The 23,165-nt window shown below is 45.1% G+C and overlaps 1 protein-coding gene across 1 annotated transcript in view; it reads left to right on the forward strand.

The window, feature by feature from the left end:
• LOC143981647 (uncharacterized) overlaps positions 1–23,165 on the forward strand; it is a 29,103-nt gene that overhangs the window by 5,095 nt on the left and 843 nt on the right. Inside the window, exons 3-4 of the mRNA XM_077479637.1 lie at positions 4,049–4,348; positions 4,587–4,678. Of these exons, the coding sequence (XP_077335763.1) occupies positions 4,049–4,348; positions 4,587–4,678 (392 nt within the window). The remainder of the gene's footprint in view (positions 1–4,048; positions 4,349–4,586; positions 4,679–23,165) is intronic.

Consider the following 23,165-nt stretch of genomic DNA (forward strand, 5'->3'; position numbering starts at 1 on the left):
GTGCCGAGATTCGTGCCCAGGACAAGAGATCCTTGGGAAGACACGCTGGTGGCTCCGTGGGATCAGTACCAGCTGATCTATGCCTTTCCTCCACAAACTGTTACACTCTGCTCCACAGAGTGGAGGCCGAGGGGATTCCGGTAATACTGATTGTCCCAGCATCCCTGGTACACAGACCTAGTGCGCCTGATGACAGGACCCCCCCATGGCGACTGCCGTTATGGGAGGACCTTCTGTCTCAAGGTCCAATTCTCCATCCTGCTTTACCATCGCTGGTTTTAACGGCATGGCTGTTGAGAGCCAGGTGTGGAGGAACCCGGGGTCTTTCGGACTCGGTGATTCCAACTATGCTGAAAGCACGGAAATCTTCTCGGAAGATATACAATCGTACCTGGAAGGCCTACATCTCCATGTGTGAGGAGAAAGGATGGCGTCCATGCTACTTTTTCTATATCCAGGATCCTGCTGTTGCTACAGCAAGGAGTAGACCAGAAATGGGCTTTAAGCCCATTAAGGGACAAATATCAGCTTTGGCTGTCTTTTTTTTTTTTTTTTTTTTCAGCAACCCCTGGTGTCTCACTCTCTAGTGAGCACTTTTGTTCAAGGGGTCCGACATGTAGTTCCTCCGGTGCGTCCACCGTTACCCCCGTGAGATCTGAACCTGGTGTTATCAGCGCTTCAAAAACCGCCATATGAAAATATCAGAGATCCCTCTGTTGACTTTTTCCCAGAAAGTGGTGTTTCTAGTGGCCATTACTACGGCAGGAGGGTTTCGGAGCTGGCGGCTTTGTCTTGCAAGTCGAAGTATCTGGTTATCCACAAGGATAAGGTGGTGTTGCGTCCGCAACCCTCTTTTCTGCCGAAGGTGGTTTTGGTGTTCCACATCAATGAAGACATTGTGTTACCATCTCTGTGTCCTACATCCTAAGGAGGTGGCCCTCCATTCCCTGGATGTGGTTCGGGCTCTGAGGGTGTATTTGCTACGTCTCCCTTTCGGAAGTCGGACTCCTTGTTTGTTTCGGTGGCTGGTCTGAAAAAAGGCATTGGCGGCCTCGTCAGCCACCATTTCCAGGTGGATCAGGCAGATTGTAGTACAGTCTACGCCTTGAAGGGGCAGGTGCCCCCTTTCCGGTCACGGCCCACTCTATGAGGTCAATTGGAACATCTTGGGCCTTTCCTTCATCAAGCGTCTGTCGCTCAAGCGTGTAAAGCAGCGACTTGGTCGTCTGTTCACACCTGTACAAAATTCTACAAGGTAGATGTCCATGCATCGGTCGATGCCTGTTTTTGGCTGCAAAGTTTTGCAGGCGGCCGTATAATTGCACTTACATTTTTTTTCTTGGTTTTTGGTAAAAACATTTGTTACCGCAGTTCTGAGGCGATTTATAGGTAGTGACTCCCAGATGAGGAGCACTCTGTTTTTTTTTTATTTTTGTGGGTAAAAAAGTTCTTGGTTATTCTCACACACTGTTGTTTTTGTGGGTAAAAGTGTTGTTGGTGTGTGTGTGTGTGTGTGTGTGTGTGTGTGTGTGTGTGTGTGTGTGTTTTTTTTTTTTTTTATACTAGTTCCCACATGCCATGGATGCAGTTTTATATGCTGTTTCCCCACCCCTCGTTTTGGCACTTCTTGGGGACATCCCAATGGTCTAAGGAGCTGTCAGTCGGTGAATGTAAGAGAGAAAATAGGATTTTTTTGTACTCGCCGTAAAATCCTTTACTCTGTAGTTCACCGACTGACACAGCACCCTCCCTTCCTATTTTTGTCTACGTTATACTGCTTGTTGATGTACTGAGGTTGCACTGCAGGCTGTGGGGTTGTTACCTAAGGGACCGCCCCTTGGGCGGAACTAGAAAGTTCTAGTTTTATTATCACATGTTATGCCTAGTCCTCTCCTGAAGGTGGCGTAACAACCCAATGGCCTAAGGAAGGAGCTGTCAGCCAGTGAAGGATTTTACGGTGAGTACAAAATCCTATTTTTTTTTTTCTCCTGCAGTTGGCGGCGGGAGGGAGAGGAGGAGAAGTCAGCTTTCTGCGATTGCAGGAGAAAAATGGAGATGATCGGTTTCTGTATGCTGCCCCCTCTTGTCCCAAGTGTACAAAAGAATATGAGGCATCGGCCACATGAGCCCCTTGGAAGATGGAACAGGGTCACCATTGTGACCCCTGACGTTACACCAGTGGTTGGGGGAGGGTTGTGGCAAAAACACTGTCGGGTCACCTTGAGGCCAGGTGACAGATGCACACCGTAGGGATCAGGAGTGCACCGCAAGGTTGTGGACCCAACGGCTGACTGCTGCTGACGGGAGTCAAGGTGATAAGGAAGGCAGGGCCGCCAGAACACCAAGACAGATCCCACCGGGGTTGGCGATTCCCTGGGGTGTAGAGTCTAAGAGCCAGCAGGTGTTCACCAGAGTCTCTAGTGGTGAGGATGAACTTGGCTGCAACTGGCTCCAGGTCGCGACCCCCAGCTCGCACCCACAGTAGGCAACAGGAGGATAGGGATAGTGAGGGATAAAGCCAAGGTCAAGGCCACAAGCAGACAGGAATAGACAGGGACATGCCAATAGGTCAGGATCACAGGCAAACAGGGGTAGTCAATGACATGCCAAAGTCTGTAATGGAACAACAGAAGAGCACCAGGCAGGTAACAGGAGGCAGGTAACAGGAGGCGCAGTTTTCCATTTTTCACACAAAGGTTGGCCTGCAGTGCACAGGTTAATATAGAGTTCTCTGATAGGAGCTAGGGTGGAGCCATGCCAGAGAATGAATTACAAAAGAAGTCAGGTGAGGGTCGGCTGGTCTCTAGAGATGAATACATGGAAACAGGTAAGCAGACAAACTCTATTGCATAACCATGACAAACACATCTCATAAATGGGGTTTTGCCGCCCTCCCAAAACCACAAATGTTAATGAGCCCTTACTGTCCTGAGCCCCCAATAAGGGCCGCCTTCACAATGAGGTTCACCCACAGTGCAGGTCAGCACGATGCACCTGCGTCTTTCCTGCAGGTGTGGTTCACTTTCTGAACACATAGCAAACCCACAGGATATAATAGAAGTCTATGGCTCAATGCAGCTAATCCAAATGAAAGCTGCAAGTGCACTGCGTTCCTCTTGTGGATCAGCGTTAAAGCAGCCTAATAGTTAACCCTTTTATAGGTGCAAATATGGCCAATGCTGTGCTATGTACGAGATGTATAATACACTATCCCTCTTCCAGCATCTGCTGGCATCGCTCTCCACACTGCTGGAAAGGTTCCAGGTGAAGTGCAGTTGGTATCACTGAGACATGAGTCGGCGCTACAGAGGAAGCGTCAGCTTATATGACTCCTGCTCCCTCCACGGCTGCCTGCTTCTTCTGCTGACGGCGCCGGCTTGATGCTTCGGGATGGCAGGTTAGCAAGATCACAATCGGCTGGTTTCTGACCCCGAGGCATGTGCTTCCCGGGTTTAAGGTTGAGGGCCACTCCTGCTTTATGAAAATAGAACTGGGGGGATTTTATAAAATTCACACCGCCTATCATTTGACACATTACATGATGGTAACCGGTACCTATGTGGTTCTAATTGCTGGGGTATATTCCTGACACTCATTGCAGCTGAAAGAGCTCCTTCAATGAGTAGTAAAACCTCTTTATCATTACAGGGCAAGACCAGTTGAATGTGACAAACTACAACTAGCCTCTTTTTAAGCCGGGTACACAGTATTTAGCTGCCGGCTCCGGTCTGAGCCACTGTACTAATAATGCCACGTTAGTACAGCGATCTCTCCCATTAAGCCAGAACACTTCGATCTGCGCTTTTTGCTATTGGCTGAGAGTCGGTTGGCTAGCGAATTATTTATTTTTCTCCAGTATGGACGTCCGATAGAAGCTAAATAACCAGCTTCTGTCGGACAGACTGGCAGATGTCTCTCAACATTAGGCCCGTGTGTATGGGGCTGTACTCTGTTGTACAACTGTGGGGGGGGAGGGGCTGCAGATCAAATGACTAATGATCAGTACGTGTTGGTGACAGATGACTGATTGTGATTGTTTTTCTGTTAGTTCCAGATCCGGTTCTCATCCACAACATCACCAGCAACTTCAGCCGGTTGGGTGAGGAGGTCGCTGTGAGCGTCCAGTTCTCTGGAGAAGAGAGCGCTGTGACCTGGGAGGAGGACGGAGAGCCGATCCCTGAAAGATACCGGCTGATAGATGACAATAGGACGCTGATTATCCCCAGTGTGCAGAGAGACGACGCCGAGAGGAGATTCCGGGTCAGGATCACAAACCCGGTCAGTGAGGAGATCCGGGAATACCGGCTGATCAATGATACGATGTTCATCAGAATGCTGGAAGCAGAAGGTATTGGTGATTATGGGGGGTCATGTTATATTCCATGTATGGGGGTGTTATAGATTGGGGTCCTGTTTCCTCTTCTCTGGGGGGTCATAGTGGGAGGGTGACACAGAATAGTAACATTGTGTCTTGTTGTCTCTTCTCTGCTCTCCTAATGGAGGATTATACAGGTGAGATGTCACAAAAATTATAATACTATATTGTACATCATGTATCTAAGTCTGTTTTTACATTGTATTTACAGATTTCAAATCATCTAGAAGGCCCATTGTTGGTCTTGGCGTTGGTCTCTGTGTTACAGTAATGGTAGCAGTGCTGGCCTATATCATATATCAGGTGAGCAATATTCCCTCTCTCTGTATTATACTCCTATGAGGTCTGTTTAAAATACACAGAACCCCGTTCATTTTCATTGTCCAGCAAACTTATAGTGCATTTTGGTGAATCTTGCATTCTCCTCTATAAAGCTAAGTCCAGAGTCACAATATCTGCCTTTAGAGCCGGGTGTATCCACCTAATGGAGGATGTTGAGCTCCGGTGTTAGATAGATATATATATATATATATATATATATATATATATCTATCTCTCTATCACTAACCCCCGAAGGAGCTGCTGGTTTTATTTGGGCTTGCTATTACCTCAGTCGCTTGCTTCTGCGTCTTGGGGATCCCGTGGTAAATGGCACAAAGTGTTGAAACTGACACTGAATCCTCTTTTGGGTTATTTATTTAGAAAAAACAAAGTCTCTTAATGGAGGGTAGAGGGTTAGGGGTGAGTTCAGGCACTTAAATTGCAGGGCGAACGTATTAAGAGAATCCAGAGACTAAAACCTTTTTCATAACTGGATTCAACAACCCCCGAATAGACCTCTCTCACTGGGCCTAGCAGCCGGTGGGATTCTGGGTAAAGTCTCTGCCACAGACTTGTGAGATACACTTGAGTGTTACTGAGGGATGTGGATAAATCTAAAGAACTGATATACAGTACAAGGTTCTCTCAGCAGATCCGGAGATACTGCATGAGTGTTGATCCAGGTTGCGTCCTTCAACTAAGTCTCCAGGCTTCTTCAAAGAAGCCAGCCTTGCGCACGGCCTTCTCCTGAAAGAGTCCTCCCCTGGGGTTCTTCAGTTGCTGGGCCTCTCCCTTCTGATGAGACGGCACCGGACCATCCCTGGATCAGTAGGCCCCGAAATGAGCTTGGGCCTATCCCTTCAGTTGTGTCGCCTCGGGCCAACCAGCCCAGAGGCACAGGATTCATAGTTCAGCACCCCGGCCCAGGAGGGCCACCAGAACCAACAGAATAATCCCCCGCGAACATTGTGTCAGTACCTTAAATACCACCCCCCCCCACCCCCCAGAATGCACAGCAAGAAAACACTCCCACTGGGCTGGTTCCGAGAGATAAGTGACCTTGAATGCATCCAGCTAGACTGTGTTTCTACTCTTGCCGGCGGTGACATCGACACCTGCAGTCAAGGAGAACCCAGTGCAACCCAGCTGGACTGGTACGAAAACCAGAAATTTTGAGAAATATTCCCAAAGCCCAACTGTGGCTTCAGGCAACTTAACAAAAACAATATTACTGCTAGTCAGGTGCCAGTGCTATATATCTATATCTATATAATTTTTTCCCTTTACCATGCTTTATAGTTATAATTGTGTCTCTTTTGTCTGGTTTTATCTCAGAATATTCTTCTAGTAGTCCTGTAGAACATCCGGGTAGTTTGACCAAACTTGAACTAGACTGCAGCATTTGCTTGGAGAGCGGTGGTTTCCTCTTGGGTGGCCTCACATGAAAACCTTTTGTTCAATGCTTCCCTTATGGTGGACCCTTAATTATAGATGTTGTGATGTTTGAGAGAGTCCTCCATATTCTTAGATGTTACTTTTGCATACCCATAGGTTTTACATTTCCATTCCAAGTCTGACATGAACAAAAGCCCCGTGACCGATCCTTACACCCTCATGGCTCATGGAGCGCTTCTCTCTTTGCTCTCCTTCCCAGTGTTGCACTGCCCTCACCTCTTACCTTTAGCAATGCTACAAATTCCTCCTGCATTTTCGGCTTCTCGCACTTGTTATCCTGTGCCCTCCCTACAGCACATATTGCATTGCATGTCCAAGAATGGAAGGCTGTGAGCCCTCCACATTACATATATGCAGGGCTGCCAATAGTGGAGTAGAGCCAACCCTCCTGTGCGGGGCCGGTGTCCTGTCAATTCAGCAGGGGGCAGAGAGGGGACTCTTCTGAACACCAGAGAAATAATCCTGCAGTCTCCGGCAATTCATCAAACTTTCCTGGGCCCCATCAGTTCAGCAGGGGGAGGAGGAAAGGAATCCACATTCGTGGATCTTTGGGTCCAGGTTGAGCAGTCCTCTGTGCCACAGTTCCTAAAAATTATAGTTCTGGCCTCTCCTTCTATATCAATTCACAGAGGCAGTCTGGAATCTAATTTTTAGGCACTATGGAATGAGAGATTACCTGGCCGGCACTATTAGAGCATTAAATATTCTCCTCCTTCCCCTGCACCCTGCTGAAATCATGGGGTCTGGTACATTGTTCCTTTTTTTTAATTGCTGGAGATGAGAGGATTAATAAATAGCCCCCTTTCTGCTGGAGTGTTGGCCCTGATGTGTTGTATGATCCACCTATGTGAAGTTATCAGGAGATCTAGGAGCAGATCACTGATAAGGATCACCCTCCTGGTATCAAGCAGATGGGGGATGGAGCTGGCTGAAGGGAGTCCAGCATTAAGGGTGATGTGTCAGAGGTTGGAGGCAAGTGGGAGTATCACTATGCTGCCCTTTCAGCTGGGGTGATGGCTGCTTCCCTAGATATGGACTTTACAGGGGGAATTGCTACAAATTAGTGGGATGCATGAAACACTGCTGGGCTAATTTTATGGAGCAAGAGAAACTTTTATTTTTATTTTTTTAGCAAACCTTATCATTCATGGCCAGTAACAGAATGTTCCACATTCATGATCCCTACAGTCTTATACGCTACCCATTCCTGACTCATGAAGTATTTTTGCACTCCTGAACCCTGCACTCTGTGTTACCTTCTCCTGACTAGGGATGAGCTTCGAGTTCGAGTCAAACTCATGTTCGACTTGAACATTGCCTGTTCGCCTGTTCAGCGAACAGTGAACAATTTGGGCTGTTCGCAGCAAATTCGAAAAGCCGGAACACCCTATACAAGTCTATGGGAGAAATCTAAAGTGCTCATTTTAAAGGGTAATATGCAGGTTACTGTCCTAAAAAGTGTTTGGGGACCCGGGTCCTGCCCCAGGGGACATGGATCAATGCAAAAAAAGTTTTAAAATTGGCTGTTTTTTCAGGAGCAGTGATTTTAATAATGATTAAAGTGAAACAATAAAAGTGTAATATTCCTTTAAATTTCGTAACTGGGGGGTATCTATAGTATGCCTGTGAAGGGGCTCATGTTTCCCGTGCTTAGAACTGTCCCTGCACAAAGTGTCATTTGTGCAGGAAAAAGTCTTTTAAAATCACTTGCGGCTAAATTGTCGGCTCCCCGTAATACAGAGAACTGACACTTTGTGCAGGGACAGTTCTAAGCACGGGAAACATGCGCCCCTTCACAGGCATACTATAGATACCCCCCAGTTACGAAATTTAAAGGAATATTACACTTTTATTGTTTCACTTTAATCATTATTAAAATCACTGCTCCTGAAAAAACGGCCGTTTTTAAAACTTTTTTTTTGCATTGATCCATGTCCCCTGGGGCAGGACCCGGGTCCCCAAACACTTTTTAGGACAGTAACTTGCATATTAGCCTTTAAAATGAGCACTTTAGATTGTGAACGTTCGAGTCCCATAGACTTTAATAGGGTTCTAAAGTTCACACAAAGTTTAGGTCTGTTCACAGGTTCTGGTGCGAACCGAACAGGGGGGTGTTCGGCTCATCCCTACTCGTGACTCCTGAACTATGTACATTACCCACTCCTGAACCCTGCACTCTGTGTTACCTTCTCCTGAACTATGTACATTACACACTCCTTACCCCTGCACCGTATGCATTACCCTTTGTGACTCCTGAACTATATACATTACACACTCCTGACCTTGGAATTCTGTGTTACGCACTCTTGACCCTGAAACTATGTACATTACGCTTTCCTGACTCTTCCACACCGTTTGGTACATACGCATGATCCATGTACCCTGTACATGACCGACTCCTTTCCTATGTATATTACCCACTCCTGACCCCTATACTATGTGTCTTACCTACTCCTGACACCTGCGTGTATGAGTCGCATACATTTTACCCTTGTGCTCTCTACATAAACTCAATATTTAAACCCCTCCCAATTGTGGTGCAATTATCCAATTTGTGCACACTGCCTCCTCCTCTGCTGGCTGTTGATGGGGAGCGGGCTCGGGCCCTGTCAGGTTGGCAATGACCCAGCATATAGGGCAGCCAGAGTAAATATGCAGTGACACAAATACTTTGACATTTTTTATTAATGTTCAGAAAATGTTATTAGAAGAGCATTGTAGCCATGGTGCAATTTGTATTCCTGGTGACCTTTTGAGAGCAGGGGTATTGAATAAAAATTCAGACCAAATTCAGTCCGAATATTATGTCGGTACCCATGCTGCATTTTCCTGTGTGCCATGCGCTATGTTGCTGCAGCGCCATGCAGCTTGGTGCGGCAGAATTTTGGGGGAAAAAAAGGCCAAGGACTTTCTTCCAGGTAGTGCGGCCCATTAAGATGGGCTGACCTAACCATGACTTGTGCACCTAATGTACCCATTCCTTTTTTTTTTTTTATCAGAAAAGTAGGTTTTATTTTGTTGTTCAAGGTACATGGTACATGTCATTCAGTACACAATATAGAAAGGAGTGAGACAGTAGTCATTCCATAACATGTTTGCTAGATAGTACGATGGACCCGGAACCCTATAAAGGTTACTAATTTTAAATGATACATAACACATAGATAAAAGTTTATAAAATATCAAGAAGGTGAAAAAACAGAGGGAATTGGAGAGCTATATATCTATATCTCGGCCACCAATTTGGGGTTTTGCAACACCTATCCTTGTAGGAGTCTTCCTTTGATCAGCTGGAGCAAACAGGGCTCCCAGCCAAATGGGCTGAGGTGTGAATTGCCCCCATGGATCCTCCATGAGGGGTGAAGGCAAAGGAAACTCCCACAGTAATAGACACTGGATGGTAGTGAGGGTTTCACATCAGCATTGTGTGTGGTGTAACCCACACCGTAGGCAGTTCCAATGTTCTCCTTTTTCCAACTTGTCTAGGAGAAATGATTGAAGAAAAGGAGTAGTATAACAAAACTGTGGTCATTTTGTAGCAATGAGAAACCCAGCAAGCAACAGGGATAGAGGCATATAAAGAGGGGGGAACAATACTCCCTCCAATCCTCTATTGATCAGGGTAAGGGACCATCAGGCAGGTGCAGAACGTTGCACCTTAACAGCTTTAAGTGCTCGGTCTTCACGGTCTAGCCAGCTGCAGCTGTGGGCCTGTCAAAGTAAATCTCTCCCAGTGCAACCACCCTAAGGTGGGGGCGGGATACAGCATTGCATATTGTAGATTAAGATCCCGGAGCCTTTTTTCACGTCAATGAACTTTGCACATTGCTTTTGCAGCTCTGTCAAAATCTGGGAATAGGAAAACCTTGTCAATAACCATAGCCCCCCTCAGGGTTCTAGCTTTGGAGAGAATTGCATACCTGTCTTTGTAATTTAGTAGCTTAAATAGAAATGGGCGTGCATGATTACCCGGTAGTAAAAGGCGTGTTGGGTCCCTGTGCGCCCATTCTACAGCAAATAGAGGGGAGAAGGCGTCCTTGCCAAAAGTAGAGAGTAGCCATTGCTCAATAAAGGTGACTGGGTTTTTTTCCCTAAGCCCGCTCAGGGATGCCCAGAGCGTGCACATTATTGCGCCTCATGTGATTTTCAAGTCATCTAAGAGGGCAGCGTGTTGTGCCGTGAGGTGGCAATTATAGCTCAGTTCTCTTTGCATAGGAGCCATGTCGTCTTCCACTGTGCTAATTCTACCCTCCAGAGCGGAGGTACGCTCTCGCAGCTTCTGCATATCATGACGTACAAATGATATTTCTGTTTTCACCCCTTTGAGTTTGTCAGCAAGGGCAGCAAGGAGTGATGGACATATTGCAGGATGTCACAGCAGAGAAAATGTGTCTTAGAGTGGGTTCTGTATCCTCCGAGGAGGCTGCCAGCGGCCCAGTAAAAATATCTCTAGGAGTACTCACATCGGTCCACTCAGGTGACAATCCACCTGCCTCCTCCAGTGGGACAGTATCTTCTGATTCAGATTGCCGTCCCCCCCCCCCCCCCCAATGCTTTTCCCTGGGCCGATACAGCTGGCTGATTGTCTGTCTGTCTGTCTTTGGGGACTTTTCTGCCAAAGAAAAGTTTTCTGGGCAACCTCTTTGTTTCATTCTTTGGAGGAGCGCTGTGACCAGGCGCCATCTTGGCTGGGATCATCCACAGAGCTGTTGCTGTCCTTAAACCGTTTGGACATGCCCTCAGCAGCACTGAACGACGGAGACCCAGATCGGTCCGAACTCGGTGTGATAGAGGATAATTGCACGGAGTATCGGCGGAGAGGGAGACCAATACGGCCTTCTACATCTGCTGCTTAGCCACACCCCCTGAACCCATTCTTACATCAGCATCCTAAGTCCCCACTGCACATCAGTCCCCTCCCCCTTCACATAAAGATCCCCTTTTGAGGAGTATCCTCAGTTCCCCCTTTTACATCACCCCCTCCACCCCTTTTCACAGTGGTGTTCTCACACTTCCTTGACATCAACCCCCCCCCCATAGTACTGCTCCCCTATTTACATTATCGCCCACACATTACTGTCCTCAGCACCTTTTCAACCTTTGACACTAATGTCTTAACCTACAGGCTGGAGATCGGCACAGTCTGGATGGAGGGTGGGCTGGAGTTGCAAGATAGTGATTGGTTGCTACTAGGATCGCCCTTCATTCTTGCAGCCAATTGTCTGCTTATTAACCTCGGGCAGTTTTCGCCCTCCATCCAGAACTGTGAAGATTACAGAGTGGCGGCAGTGGGTAGAATAGGCTCCTAAATGGCAGTACCCCGGCGGTCTGAATGGGATAGTGACGCAGCCTGCATTTGGACCGTGGTCTGCCATTTAGCCATGCCTGTTTTAAAGATGCATTTAAAAAGCAGTTACGGTGCCTTGAAAAAGTATTCATACCCCTTGAAATTTTCCACATTTTGTCATGTTACAACCAAAAACAAAATGTAATTTATTGGGAATTTATGTGATAGACCAAAACAAAGTGGCACATAATTGTGAAGTGGAAGGAAAATGATAACTTGAAACAAATATATGTCAAAAGTGTGGGGTACATTTGTATTCCGTCCTCTTTTTACTCTGATACCCCTAACTAAAATCTAGTGGTCTTCAGAAGTCACTTAATTAGTAAATAGTCCACCTGTGTGTAATTTAATTTCAGTATAAATACAGCTGTTCTGTGAAGCCCTCAGAGGTTTGTTAGAGAACCTTGGTGAACAAACAGAATCATGAAGGCCAAGGTACACACCAGACAGGCCAGGGATAAAGTTGTGGAGAAGTATAAAGCAGGGTTAGGTTATAAAAAAAAAATAAAAAAATATTCCAAGCTTTTGAACATCTCACGGAGCTCTGTTCAAACCATCATCTGAAAATGGAAAGAGTATGGCACAACTGCAAACCTACCAAGACATGGCTGTCCACCTAAACTGACCGGCCTGGCAAGGAGAACATTCATCAGAGAAGAGCCAAGAGGTCCATGGTAACTCTGGAGGAGCTGCAGAGATTCACAGCTCAGGTGGGAGCATCTGTCCACAGCACAACTATTAGTCGTCTCTCCACAAATCTGCCCTTTATGGAAGAGTGACAAGAAGAAAGACATTGTTCAAAGAAAGTCATAAGAAGTCCTGTTTGTAGTTTGCGAGAAGCCATGTGGGGGACACAGCAAACATGTGGAAGAAGGTGCTCTGGTCAGAGGAGACCAAAATTGAACTTTTTGTCTACGTGTGGCGGAAAACTAACACTGTACATCACCCTGAACACACCATCCCCACCGTGAAACATGGTGGTGGCAGCATCATGGTGTGGGGATGTTTTTCCTCAGTAGGGACAGGGAAGCCGGTCAGAGTTGTTGGGAAGATGGATGGAGCCAAATACAGGACAATCTTAGAAGAAAACCTGTTATGCCGCGTACACCCGATTGGAATTTGGGGCAGCAAAAGACCGATGAAAGCTTTTCATCGGAAAATGCAACCATGTGTATGCTCCATCGGAATTTAGCTGGCCGAATTCCCGCCAGCAAAAATTTGAGAGCATGTTCTCAATTATCAATCGGAAGATTATCTGTAGAAATCCTGGCTCGCAAAATTCCTACGCCTGCTCGGAAGCATTAAACTTGATTTTTTATTTTTTTTTCTCGGCTCGTCGTCGTGTTGTACATCACCGTGTTCTGGACGGTTGGAATTTGGTGTGACTGTGTGTAGGCAAGACCGCTTGAGCGAAATTCTGTCGGGAAAACCAGAGCTTTCTTCAACCATAATTCTGATCGTGTGTACGCGGCATTAGAGGCTGCAAGACTTAAGACTGGGGAAGAGTTTCACCTTCCAGCAGGACACCCAACCTAAACATACAGCCAGAGCTACAATGGAATGGTTTACATCAAAGCATATTCAGAATGGCTAATGTCAAAGTCCAGACTTAAAGTGGAGTTCCACCCAAAAGTGGAAATTCCACTTTAAGTGCTGGTGAATGGTGTCACATTTGACATGTCATATTTTTTTTTTTTTTGAGGGGTAGCGAGTACCCTGTTTTTACAGGAACCCAGCTCCCACTTCCTCCCCTAGCGCCGTGGCGCTGGAAGGAAGATCACCTCTCCCCCTTCCCTGCAATCTTCTGGGACATGTCACATTTCCCAGAAGATTGCCCAGCCATTCGTAGCTCACGGCTCGTGCATGTGTAGTGCGGGCCCGGATTTGAAGCCACAGCCAGGTGCCTACAGTTAGAATGCTGCGGAGAGGAGAGAGGCTTCATGCACCTGCATTGCGGGACTGTGGGACAGGTAAGTGTCCAATTTATTAAAAGTCAGCATCTACACTTTTTGTGGCTGTTGACTTTTAAATGGGTGAAACTCCGCTTTAAATCCAATTGAGAATCTGTGGCAAGACTTGAGAATTTCTGTTCAGACGCTCTCCATCCAATCTGACAGAGCTTGAGATATTTTGCAAAGAAGAAGAATGGGCAAAAATGTCCCTCTCTAGATGTCCAAAGCTTGTAGAGAAATCCCAAAAAAGACTTGCAGCTGTAATTGCAGAGAAAGGAGGTTCTACAAAGTATTGACCCAGGGACGGCGCTATACAAATGTCCCCCACACTTTTCATATATTTATTTCTAAAAAAAAAATAATTGAAAACCATTTTTCTTTTCTTACCTCGGGGGACACAGAGCCATAGTAATAACTATGTGGGTTATATCGGCGTATCAGGTGCTGGACACTGGCACGCCCCTTAAGGCGTGAACTTCCCCCATATAGTAATCCTTTGAGAGCCAGCCATCCTGACCGGATCCGTTCTGATGTCTCCTTAATGGACTAAATGAACGGTACCCGGGCCTCGTCATCCGAAGACACAAGGTTTTGCTTGCGAATGGTTTTAAAGCTGGGCCCTGGGATCCAGTACTTTTTGGTAGTAAGGTAACTTGAACATTCGATCCTTTCATAATTCGATCAGATGTGTCCATCCTTCAAGGAGGGGAGTTGCATATCTCCATGTGCCAAAGTTTCCCGCTTACCAGAAATCTCTGCGGTTTGAAACATAAAATTATTTTTATCAATTGTGGCACTGCCATCCAGCTTACCCACAGCACTACGAGTGTTCTGAAGGATTCTGGCACCTCCTTTAGCCAGGTTAAAGGCTCAAGGCATAGCGGTCCTAGCCTATTAGAAGATCTACTTTGAATAGATCATTCAGTCTCGGGTCCAAAACCAGAGTCTGATCTCAGCTGTAGATATCTGAAATCTCTAGGTTGGATTCTCAGCCTAGGAAGATTCTCCATAAAACCATCAAGGAGGTTACTTGGGGCTGGTTATAGATACCGTACAGAAGAAGGTATTCTTACACCAGACATGAATCCGTTCTATTGTAGGACTAATTCAACTTATCAGGAAAGGAAAATTCCTTCATTTTGGCTGAAGGAGATTTTTAGGGGAAATGGTGGCCTCCTTCAGGGCCGTCCCTTAAGCGCAGTTTTATTCAAAGACTGCTTCAAGACCCCATCCTGTCGGTCTGGAATAAAGAAGATTCAGGCCTTGTTAGTTTTTAATACGCTCCCAGCATAGGTCAGAGCCTAAATTGGTGGTTGTTATCCAGCAGGAGGGAAAATCTTTATCCTGCAAGGTGTTAACAACAGATGCCAGTATTCTAGGCTGGGGAGCAGCCCTGGAAAAAGATTCTGCCCAGGGGAGATGGTCCAGGTTAGAGGACCTTGCCTATCAACTTGGTTGGAAGTTTTCAGGCATCTTGGTCAGATTACGGGACTGTCCTGACAGGATTCAGTCTGACAGAGCCACGGGAGGAAGGGAAGTTGCGCAACCCAAAAAAGAGGTGAATAATGTTCTAGCTTTGGCAGAACATAACTCTCCTTGCCTAGCGGCAATTTTAATATTTCAGGCATACTACTTGAGACGCCAACAATTATTGTATAGAATGATCTCTTCACTCCGACATCTTCCTAGCGATATGTCAGATGGGGTACTCCGGACATGGACCTATTCACGTCCAGATTCATTAAGAAGGTTGACAACTTTATGTCAAACAAGGGGTCAGCTAGCAGGAGGAACAGACACATTAGTCTTCCCAGGGGATCAGTTTTCACTGATCTATGCTTTTCCCCCAGACCTGCTACTTCCGTGCCTTCTCCGCAGGATTAAGCAGGAACAGAAGAAAGTGATTCTGGTGGCCCCAGCCGGGTCCCAGAAGATCTTAATTTATCGATCATAAAGAGGGCAGTAGAAGTCCTTCGGACTCCACCATTATTGCCAGGCCTTCTTGCACAAGGTCCGGTATTTCATCCTACTTTACGGACAAGGAGTTTAACAGGTTTGACTGTTGAATCCCACTCTATAGAGGATCGTGGGTGATCTCCTTGAGTAGTGTCTACTTTGACTAATGCCAGGAAGCTGGCTTCCAGAATCACTTGCTATAGAATCTGGAAGGCATAGGTTTCTTGGTGTGGATCCAGGGGTTGGCACCCCAGGAAGTATGTCAATAGACAGGATTCCTGCATATGGGATCTGAAATGAAGCTGGCCTTGACTTTCATCAAGAACCAGATCCAGGCTGTGTCGATGTCTTTTCCTACGGCCTCTTGCTTCCCACTCTTGGTGCGTAGCTTATTCAGGGGGTAACACTGTTTATTCCCCCTATCAAGGCACCTCTAAATCCTTAGGATTTAACATTGGTCTTGTCGGCTTTGTTAAATCAGCCATTTGAACCTTACAAGAAATTCTGTCTTGTAAGAGCCCATTTCATCATGCATAAGGATGAGGTGGTTTGATGTCCTCATCCTGAATTCTTACCAAGAGTGGCAATAGGTTTTCATTTAAACAAAGATATTATTCATTCTTCTTTCTCCCCAGAAGCCTTAATCTGGGGAAGAGAAAGCACTACATTCTCTTGATGTAGTAAGAGCGATCAGAATCTATTTAAGGGCGACCGCTCAGGTTTGCCAAAAAAATGTTTTGCTTGTACTGCCAGAGGGTCCAAGATATGGACAGGCAGCATCAAGATCCACTATTTTCCAAATGGATTTGTCAGGTGGTTGATCAAGCTTCAGCTTAAAGAAGAAAATTCTTCCTTCTCATATTAAAAGCACATCATCCAGGGCGATTCGTGCCTCTTGGGTGGTGCATCATCAGGGCTCTATGGCTCAGATCTGTAAAACCGCAACACGTCTTTTTGGTTCAGACATTTATCTGATTTATTTTTTTATAATTGATATTAACCAGTTGCCGACCGCCGCACGCCGATGTACGTTGGCAGAATGGCACGGGCAGGCATAAGGGCTTACATGTACGTCCCTTGCCTCCCGCGGGTCGGGGGCCCGATCGGGCCCCCGCCCGGTGCCTGCGGCAGTCGGTTTTCGTCCGGGAGCGATCCGGGACGAGGGGGCGGCCATTCATTCATGGCCACCCCCTCGCGATCGCTCCCGACGAATAGAAATCCCCCGTGACATCACTTCCTCTCCTGTAATGTAAACACAGGAGAGGAAGTGATGTATTCTCTCCTCCGTGTCGGTATTTTCCGTTCCGACACAGAGGAGAGAGGATCGGTGAGTTGCACCAACACTCTACACACACAGTAGAACATGCCAGGCACACTCACACCCCCCCTTTACCCTCCGATCACCCCCCCAATTACCCCTGCCCCCCAGTCACAGTGACACCAATGTCATTTTTATTTTTTTTGCATTGGTGTCATTTGTGACTGTAATAACTGTTAGGGCAGTTAGAGTTAGCCCCCTTTAGTTCTAATGTACCCCCCTAACCCCCCCAATAAAGGTTTAACCCCGTGATCACCCCCCGTCGCCAGTGTCACTAAGGCTGGGTTCACATTGCAGCGGTTTATGAGAACGAATGTGATTCGCACCGCACTGCAGTGCAAATCACATCCGATCTCTGTGCGATTCGAGTTCAGCCATTCGCCGCAAATTCGCACGGGACCCTTTTTTTGGCCCGCAGCAGAATCGGATCGCATGGGTGTTCACACCATGCGATCCGAGTTTGCAGATCGCACTGCGATATGCGAACTGATCTGGGGGTGTCAGTAACATTTCACTGACACTCCCAGCAGTTCGCATAGGGCAGTGTGAACTGCCGCCGGGAGGCATGCGATGCGGGAACCCGCCGCGGATTCATGGCGTTCCCGCATCGCTCCAGTGTGAACCCAGCCTAATAAGCGATCATTTTTCTGATCGCCGTATTAGTGTCACAGGTGACGCTAGTTAGGCAGGTAGGTATTTAGGTTCGCCGCAGCTTTTTATAGCGCCAGGGACCCCCATATACTACCGCATAAAGCCCCCTGATTGCCCCCTAGTTAACCCTTTCACCAGTGATCACCATATAACTGTTACAGGTGACACTGGTTGGTTAGTTATTTTTTTATAGTTTCAGGGCACCCGCCATTTATTACCTAATAAAGGTTTAACCCCCTGATCACCCGGCGGGTGTCATTTGTGACTAATAACTGTTAGGGCAGTTAGGGTTAGCCCCCTTTAGTTCTAAGGTACCCCCCTAACCCCCCCAATAAAGGTTTAACCCCGTGATCACCCCCGTCGCCAGTGTCACTAAGGCTGGGTTCACATTGCAGCGGTTTATGAGAACGGATGTGATTCGCACTGCAGTGCAAATCACATCCGATCTCTGTGCGATTCGAGTTCAGCCATTCGCCGCACCCGCCACACCCGCCGCAAATTCGCACGGGACCCTTTTTTTGGCCCGCAGCAGAATCGGATCGCATGGGTGTTCACACCATGCGATCCGAGTTTGCAGATCGCACTGCGATATGCGAACTGATCTGGGGGTGTCAGTAACATTTCACTGACACTCCCAGCAGTTCGCATAGGGCAGTGTGAACTGCCGCCGGGAGGCATGCGATGCGGGAACCCGCCGCGCATTCGTGGCGTTCCCGCATCGCTCCAGTGTGAACCCAGCCTAATAAGCGATCGTTTTTCTGATCGCTGTATTAGTGTCACAGGTGACGCTAGTTAGGCAGGTAGGTATTTAGGTTCGCTGCAGCTTTTTATAGCGCCAGGGACCCCCATATACTACCGCATAAAGCCCCCTGATTGCCCCCTAGTTAACCCTTTCACCAGTGATCACCATATAACTGTTACAGGTGACGCTGGTTGGTTAGTTATTTTTTTATAGTTTCAGGGCACCCGCCATTTATTACCTAGTCTCACTAGTGTACCCCTAAATTTAGGGGTGTCTACTTTCCAAAATGGGGTCATTTGGGGGGGGTTTGTGCCATCTTGGCATTTTATGGCCTTCAAAACTGTAACGCCCTTAGAAAGCCTGAAGGCGGTTCTTGGTTTTCGGGGCCCCGTACGCGGCTAGGCTCCCAAAAAGTCCTACATATGTGGTATCCCCGTACTCAGGAGAAGCAGCAGAATTTATTTTGCGGTGTCATTTCACATATGCCCATGGCATGCGTGAGCAATATATCATTTAGTGACAACTTTGTGAAAAAAAAAAAAAAAAAAAAAAGTTTGTAATTTTCCCGCAACTTGTGGCAAAATATTAAATATTCCATGAACTCAACATGCCTCTCAGCAAATAGCTTGGGGTGTCTACTTTCTAAAATGGGGTCATTTGTGGGGGTTTTGTGCCATCTTGGCATTTTATGGCCTTCAAAACTGTAATAGGTAGTGAGAAGTGAACTCAAAAATTTACGCCCTTAGAAAGCCTGAAGGCGGTGCTTGGTTTTCGGGGCCCCGTACGCGGCTAGGCTCCCAAAAAGTCCCACATATGTGGTATCCCCGTACTCAGGAGAAGCAGCAGAATTTATTTTGGGGTGTCATTTCACATACGCCCATAGCATGTGTGAGCAATATATCATTTAGTGACAACTTTGTGTAAAAAAAAAAAAAAATTTTTTTTTTGTCATTATTCAATCGCTTGAGGCAAAAAAATAAAATATTCAATGGGCTCAACATGCCACTTATCAATTTCCTTAGGGGGTTTACTTTCTAAAATGGGGTCATTTGGGGGGGTTTTGTACTGCCCTGCCATTTTAGCACCTCAAGAAATGAGATAGGCAGTCGTAAACTAAAAGCTGCGTAAATTCCAGAAAACGTACCTTAGTTTGTAGATGTGACAACTTTTGCGCAAACCAATAAATATACAATTATTGACTTTTTTTTTACCAAAGACATGTGGCTGAATACATTTTGGCCTAAATGTATGACTAAAATTGAGTTTATTGGATTTTTCTAATAACAAAAAGTAGAAAATATCATTTTTTTTCAAAATTTGCGGTCTTTTTACGTTTATATCGCAAAAAATAAAAATCGCAGAGGCAATCAAATACCATCAAAAGAAAGCTCTATTTGTGGGAAGAAAAGGACGCAAATTTTGTTTGGGTACAACATTGCATGACCGCGCAATTACCAGTTAAAGCAGCGCAGTGCCAAAGTGTAAAAAGACCTCTGGTCATTTACCAGCAAAATGGTCCGGTCTGAAAGTGGTTAAAGGTCATGAGGATATTGCCTTTGGGCACAGCATACACTGCATGCTGCAGTATGAGTCCTCTGGCCTCCTGTTTCTTTGATTCTGTCTCTCCCCCCTCTTCAGTTGCCATTTCTATGGGACATCCCACATAGTTATTACTATGGCTCTGTGTCCCCTGATGAAAGAAAAGAAAATAGGATTTTTAAAACAGCTTACCTGTAAAACCCTTTTCTTTGATGTACATCAGGGGACACAGGGGTCCCTCCCTTCTTCTTCTTATACACTTTGATTGCTTGGCTACAAAACTGAGGACTCATAATAATGGGAGGGGTTATATGGGGGAAGTTCACGCCTTAAGGGGCGTGCCAGTGTCCAGCACCTGATACGCCGATATAACCCACATAGTTATTACTATGGCTCTGTGTCCCCTGATGTACATCAAAGAAAAGGATTTTACAGGTAAGCTGTTTTTAAAAATCCTATTTTTATACAATTTTTTTTTAAAATGAACTTTTCATATACTTTACGGAATTATCTATTTAATTTTGAGTTATTTTGAGTTATTATGTTGGTGTCATATTTCATATGGTTTGAGTTTTTTTTTTTTGTTCCCCCTACACCTCTCCCCCTTTACTTCCAATTACTTACAATATGAGGATGCAGTTTTTAATTTAGCCAGAAGATGACACACACAAATCACAAACCATATGAAATATGACACTAACATAATAACCCTGGGAAAAAAAATTCTGAAAATTGTATATAAAAAGTTAATTTAAAAAAATTAAAAATTGTATACTTTTTTTTTTTTTTTTCCAAGTGACCATACTAGAAATAGTTGGCACTTGAATTGGGCACTAGTGGATGTGCACCAACTATTTCTAGTATGGTCACTTTAAAAATGTAATTTTTATACAATTTTTTTTTTTTTTATTTTTTTTTTTTTTTTACTTTTTTATTTAATTTACAGAATTATCTATTTAATATTTTCCAAAGTTATTATGTTAGTGTCATATTTCATATGGGTTTTTTTTTTTTTTGGTTTTTTTTTTTTTACTTATTTTTTCTTCTCCCCTCTATATCCAATATGAGGATGCAGTTTTTAATTTAGCCACAAGATGGTGTGTATATGCCATCTTGTGGATAAATTAAAAACCGCATCCTCATATTGGACATAGAGAGGGAGGAGAGAAAATCAAACCATATGAAATATGACAGTAACATAATAACTCTGGAAAAAATCTATAAAGTTCATTTTTTTTTTTTTTTTAAATGTATAAAAATTAAATTTTCAAAGTGACCATAGTACAAATAGTTGGTCCACATCTGGGGTGAGTGCACATCCATGTGGGGCACTTGAATTGAGCTCTAGTGGAGCACCGATTTCATTCTGAAGATTTTAAGCACAAACGGTTTTATCACTATATGGGACTTGTATACTTTGTGTGGCTTTATTTGATTTCTGATGCATTTCTAGTGCGACTTTTTATTATGTTCATTTATCACATATACACGTGTGTGTGTGTGTGTGTGTGTGTGCGCGCTTTTTCAGACAACTGTTTGGCTTTTTATGGAGGCAACACCCAATCACTTCCATGGGTATGGCCAGGGCTGCTGTTAGAAACCAGGGGGCCCCCAAACAGACAACCCGACACAGGGCCCCATACAGCCAATGCTTCAGTTATGTCAGGAACCATGAATCAGACAAATGCAGTAAAAATCAAATTTTAATGTAATGGTAAAAATGGTACAGATCAGTAAAAGTAGTCAAAACATAAGCCAGGGATTGGTAACCAACGCAGATAGTCTGACAAGCCAGTAATCAGGAAACCAGAGATCAGCATAGTTGGAGGCAGAAGAACAGGCTCAGGAACCAGAAGGGACGTCAGCCGGGTAAAGCCTTTCACAGGAACACAGCAGCAAAACTGCAGATATGTTGACCAGGTGCAGGCAGGAAAGGAATGAACAAGGCAGTTTAAATCAATCTTTTCCATGGCCAGCTATATGATAACCACCAAATTGGATCCCGGGTTCCCTAATTGAGAGGCTCTGGAGGGTGATGTCCCCTCCCACCACCTGTAAAAGGAATTCATTGGCTAATTAGCCACTAGGATGGCTTTTACATAAAAGGCAATCCCTGGCTGAAAAATAACAATACTGGGTAGAGCTGCACAATTAATTGTCAAGAATCGTTATCATGATTTTGACTAAAGTGTTTCACAATTCTTTCTGTGCAAAGAATTCTCTCTGCTCTTCTGAAGCCATCAAAAGAGAGGAAGAGAAAACTGGGCAGTCTGCCAAGAATCAAAACATTCTTTATCAGTTGAACTTAAATATAAACATTGTAACAATTTGTCAATGTAATAGACTTTGTGTGTTAGTGAAAAAAGTTTAACCACTTAAACACTAAACCTTTTTATGACATTTGTTGGTTTCAAGTTAAAATATATATTTTTTTGCTATAAAATTAAATTACTTGGAACCCCCAAACATTATATATATATTATTATTATTATACACCCTAGAGAATAAAATGGTGGTTGTTGCAATATTTTATGTCGCACTGTATTTGCTCAGCAGTCTTTCAAATCAATTTTTTTTTGGAAAAAATTAATTAAAGGAATTAAAAAAATAGTAAAGTTAGCCCATTTCTTTTTTTTTTTTTCTTTTTTGTATAACGTGAAAGTTTTTACATCGCGAGAATTGTGATCTTTTTATTCTAAGCAAAAATATTGTGATTTCTCATTTTGGCCAGAATCGTGCAGCTCTAATACTGGGATGATTCCTGTAGCTGCAGCAACATCCTGATATTACAACTGAAAGTCAAGGACATCCTATGATGTCCATCTGGTGGGAAGTGGTTAACCAACGTATACTACTGCTACAACTGGTCAAGAAGACTAAAGTCAAGGAGTTTTATATGGAGCACATTCTAGGACTCCCCTCCCCTCCACTAATATGCAACTCCTTAACTCATTGTTATAAAAGGTTTGTCCTCGGGTTGTATAATATGTACACTACCTGCAATTATTTGCAAGTCTCTGGAGAACAACCTGTGCCTCCTCACAGCTCCTTACTACTCTGCAGCTGACACTGACATCAGCTATGTGGGCAATCCAGAGGAAGCAGTGACCTCGCTCCCCTGGTATTGTGCTTGGGCCTTGTGGGTGGCTGCTGGACCTGGGCACCATCACACGGGAGCAGGCCATGTGTTCCTCCATACCTGGTAGTACCCGGTATTCTCGAGAATAGAAAGATTGTAAGGTGAGTATAGGGGGAGACCTGTCACCTGTATGTACAAAGTGATTGTGTCATTTTAAAGCTTCCATTGTACTGTACCACTGCCGACATCCACCAGCCGATGGAGTTCCACACTGAGGAGAACCTGATAGGAAGAGACCACAGAGAAGACCGAGATATAACCGTACAGAATGGCTTACATGAGAGAGGGAATGGGAGGATCTTGAGGGATTCAGCTTCTGGGTGTTGGCAGTGGTACCCTATGGTGGAAGATTGAGTTAGAGCAACTATAT

Source organism: Lithobates pipiens, unplaced genomic scaffold, assembly GCF_037356315.1.
Source record: "Lithobates pipiens isolate NorthernLeopardFrog02 unplaced genomic scaffold, aLitPip1_a1.2 Scaffold_16, whole genome shotgun sequence".
NCBI lineage: Eukaryota > Metazoa > Chordata > Amphibia > Anura > Ranidae > Lithobates > Lithobates pipiens.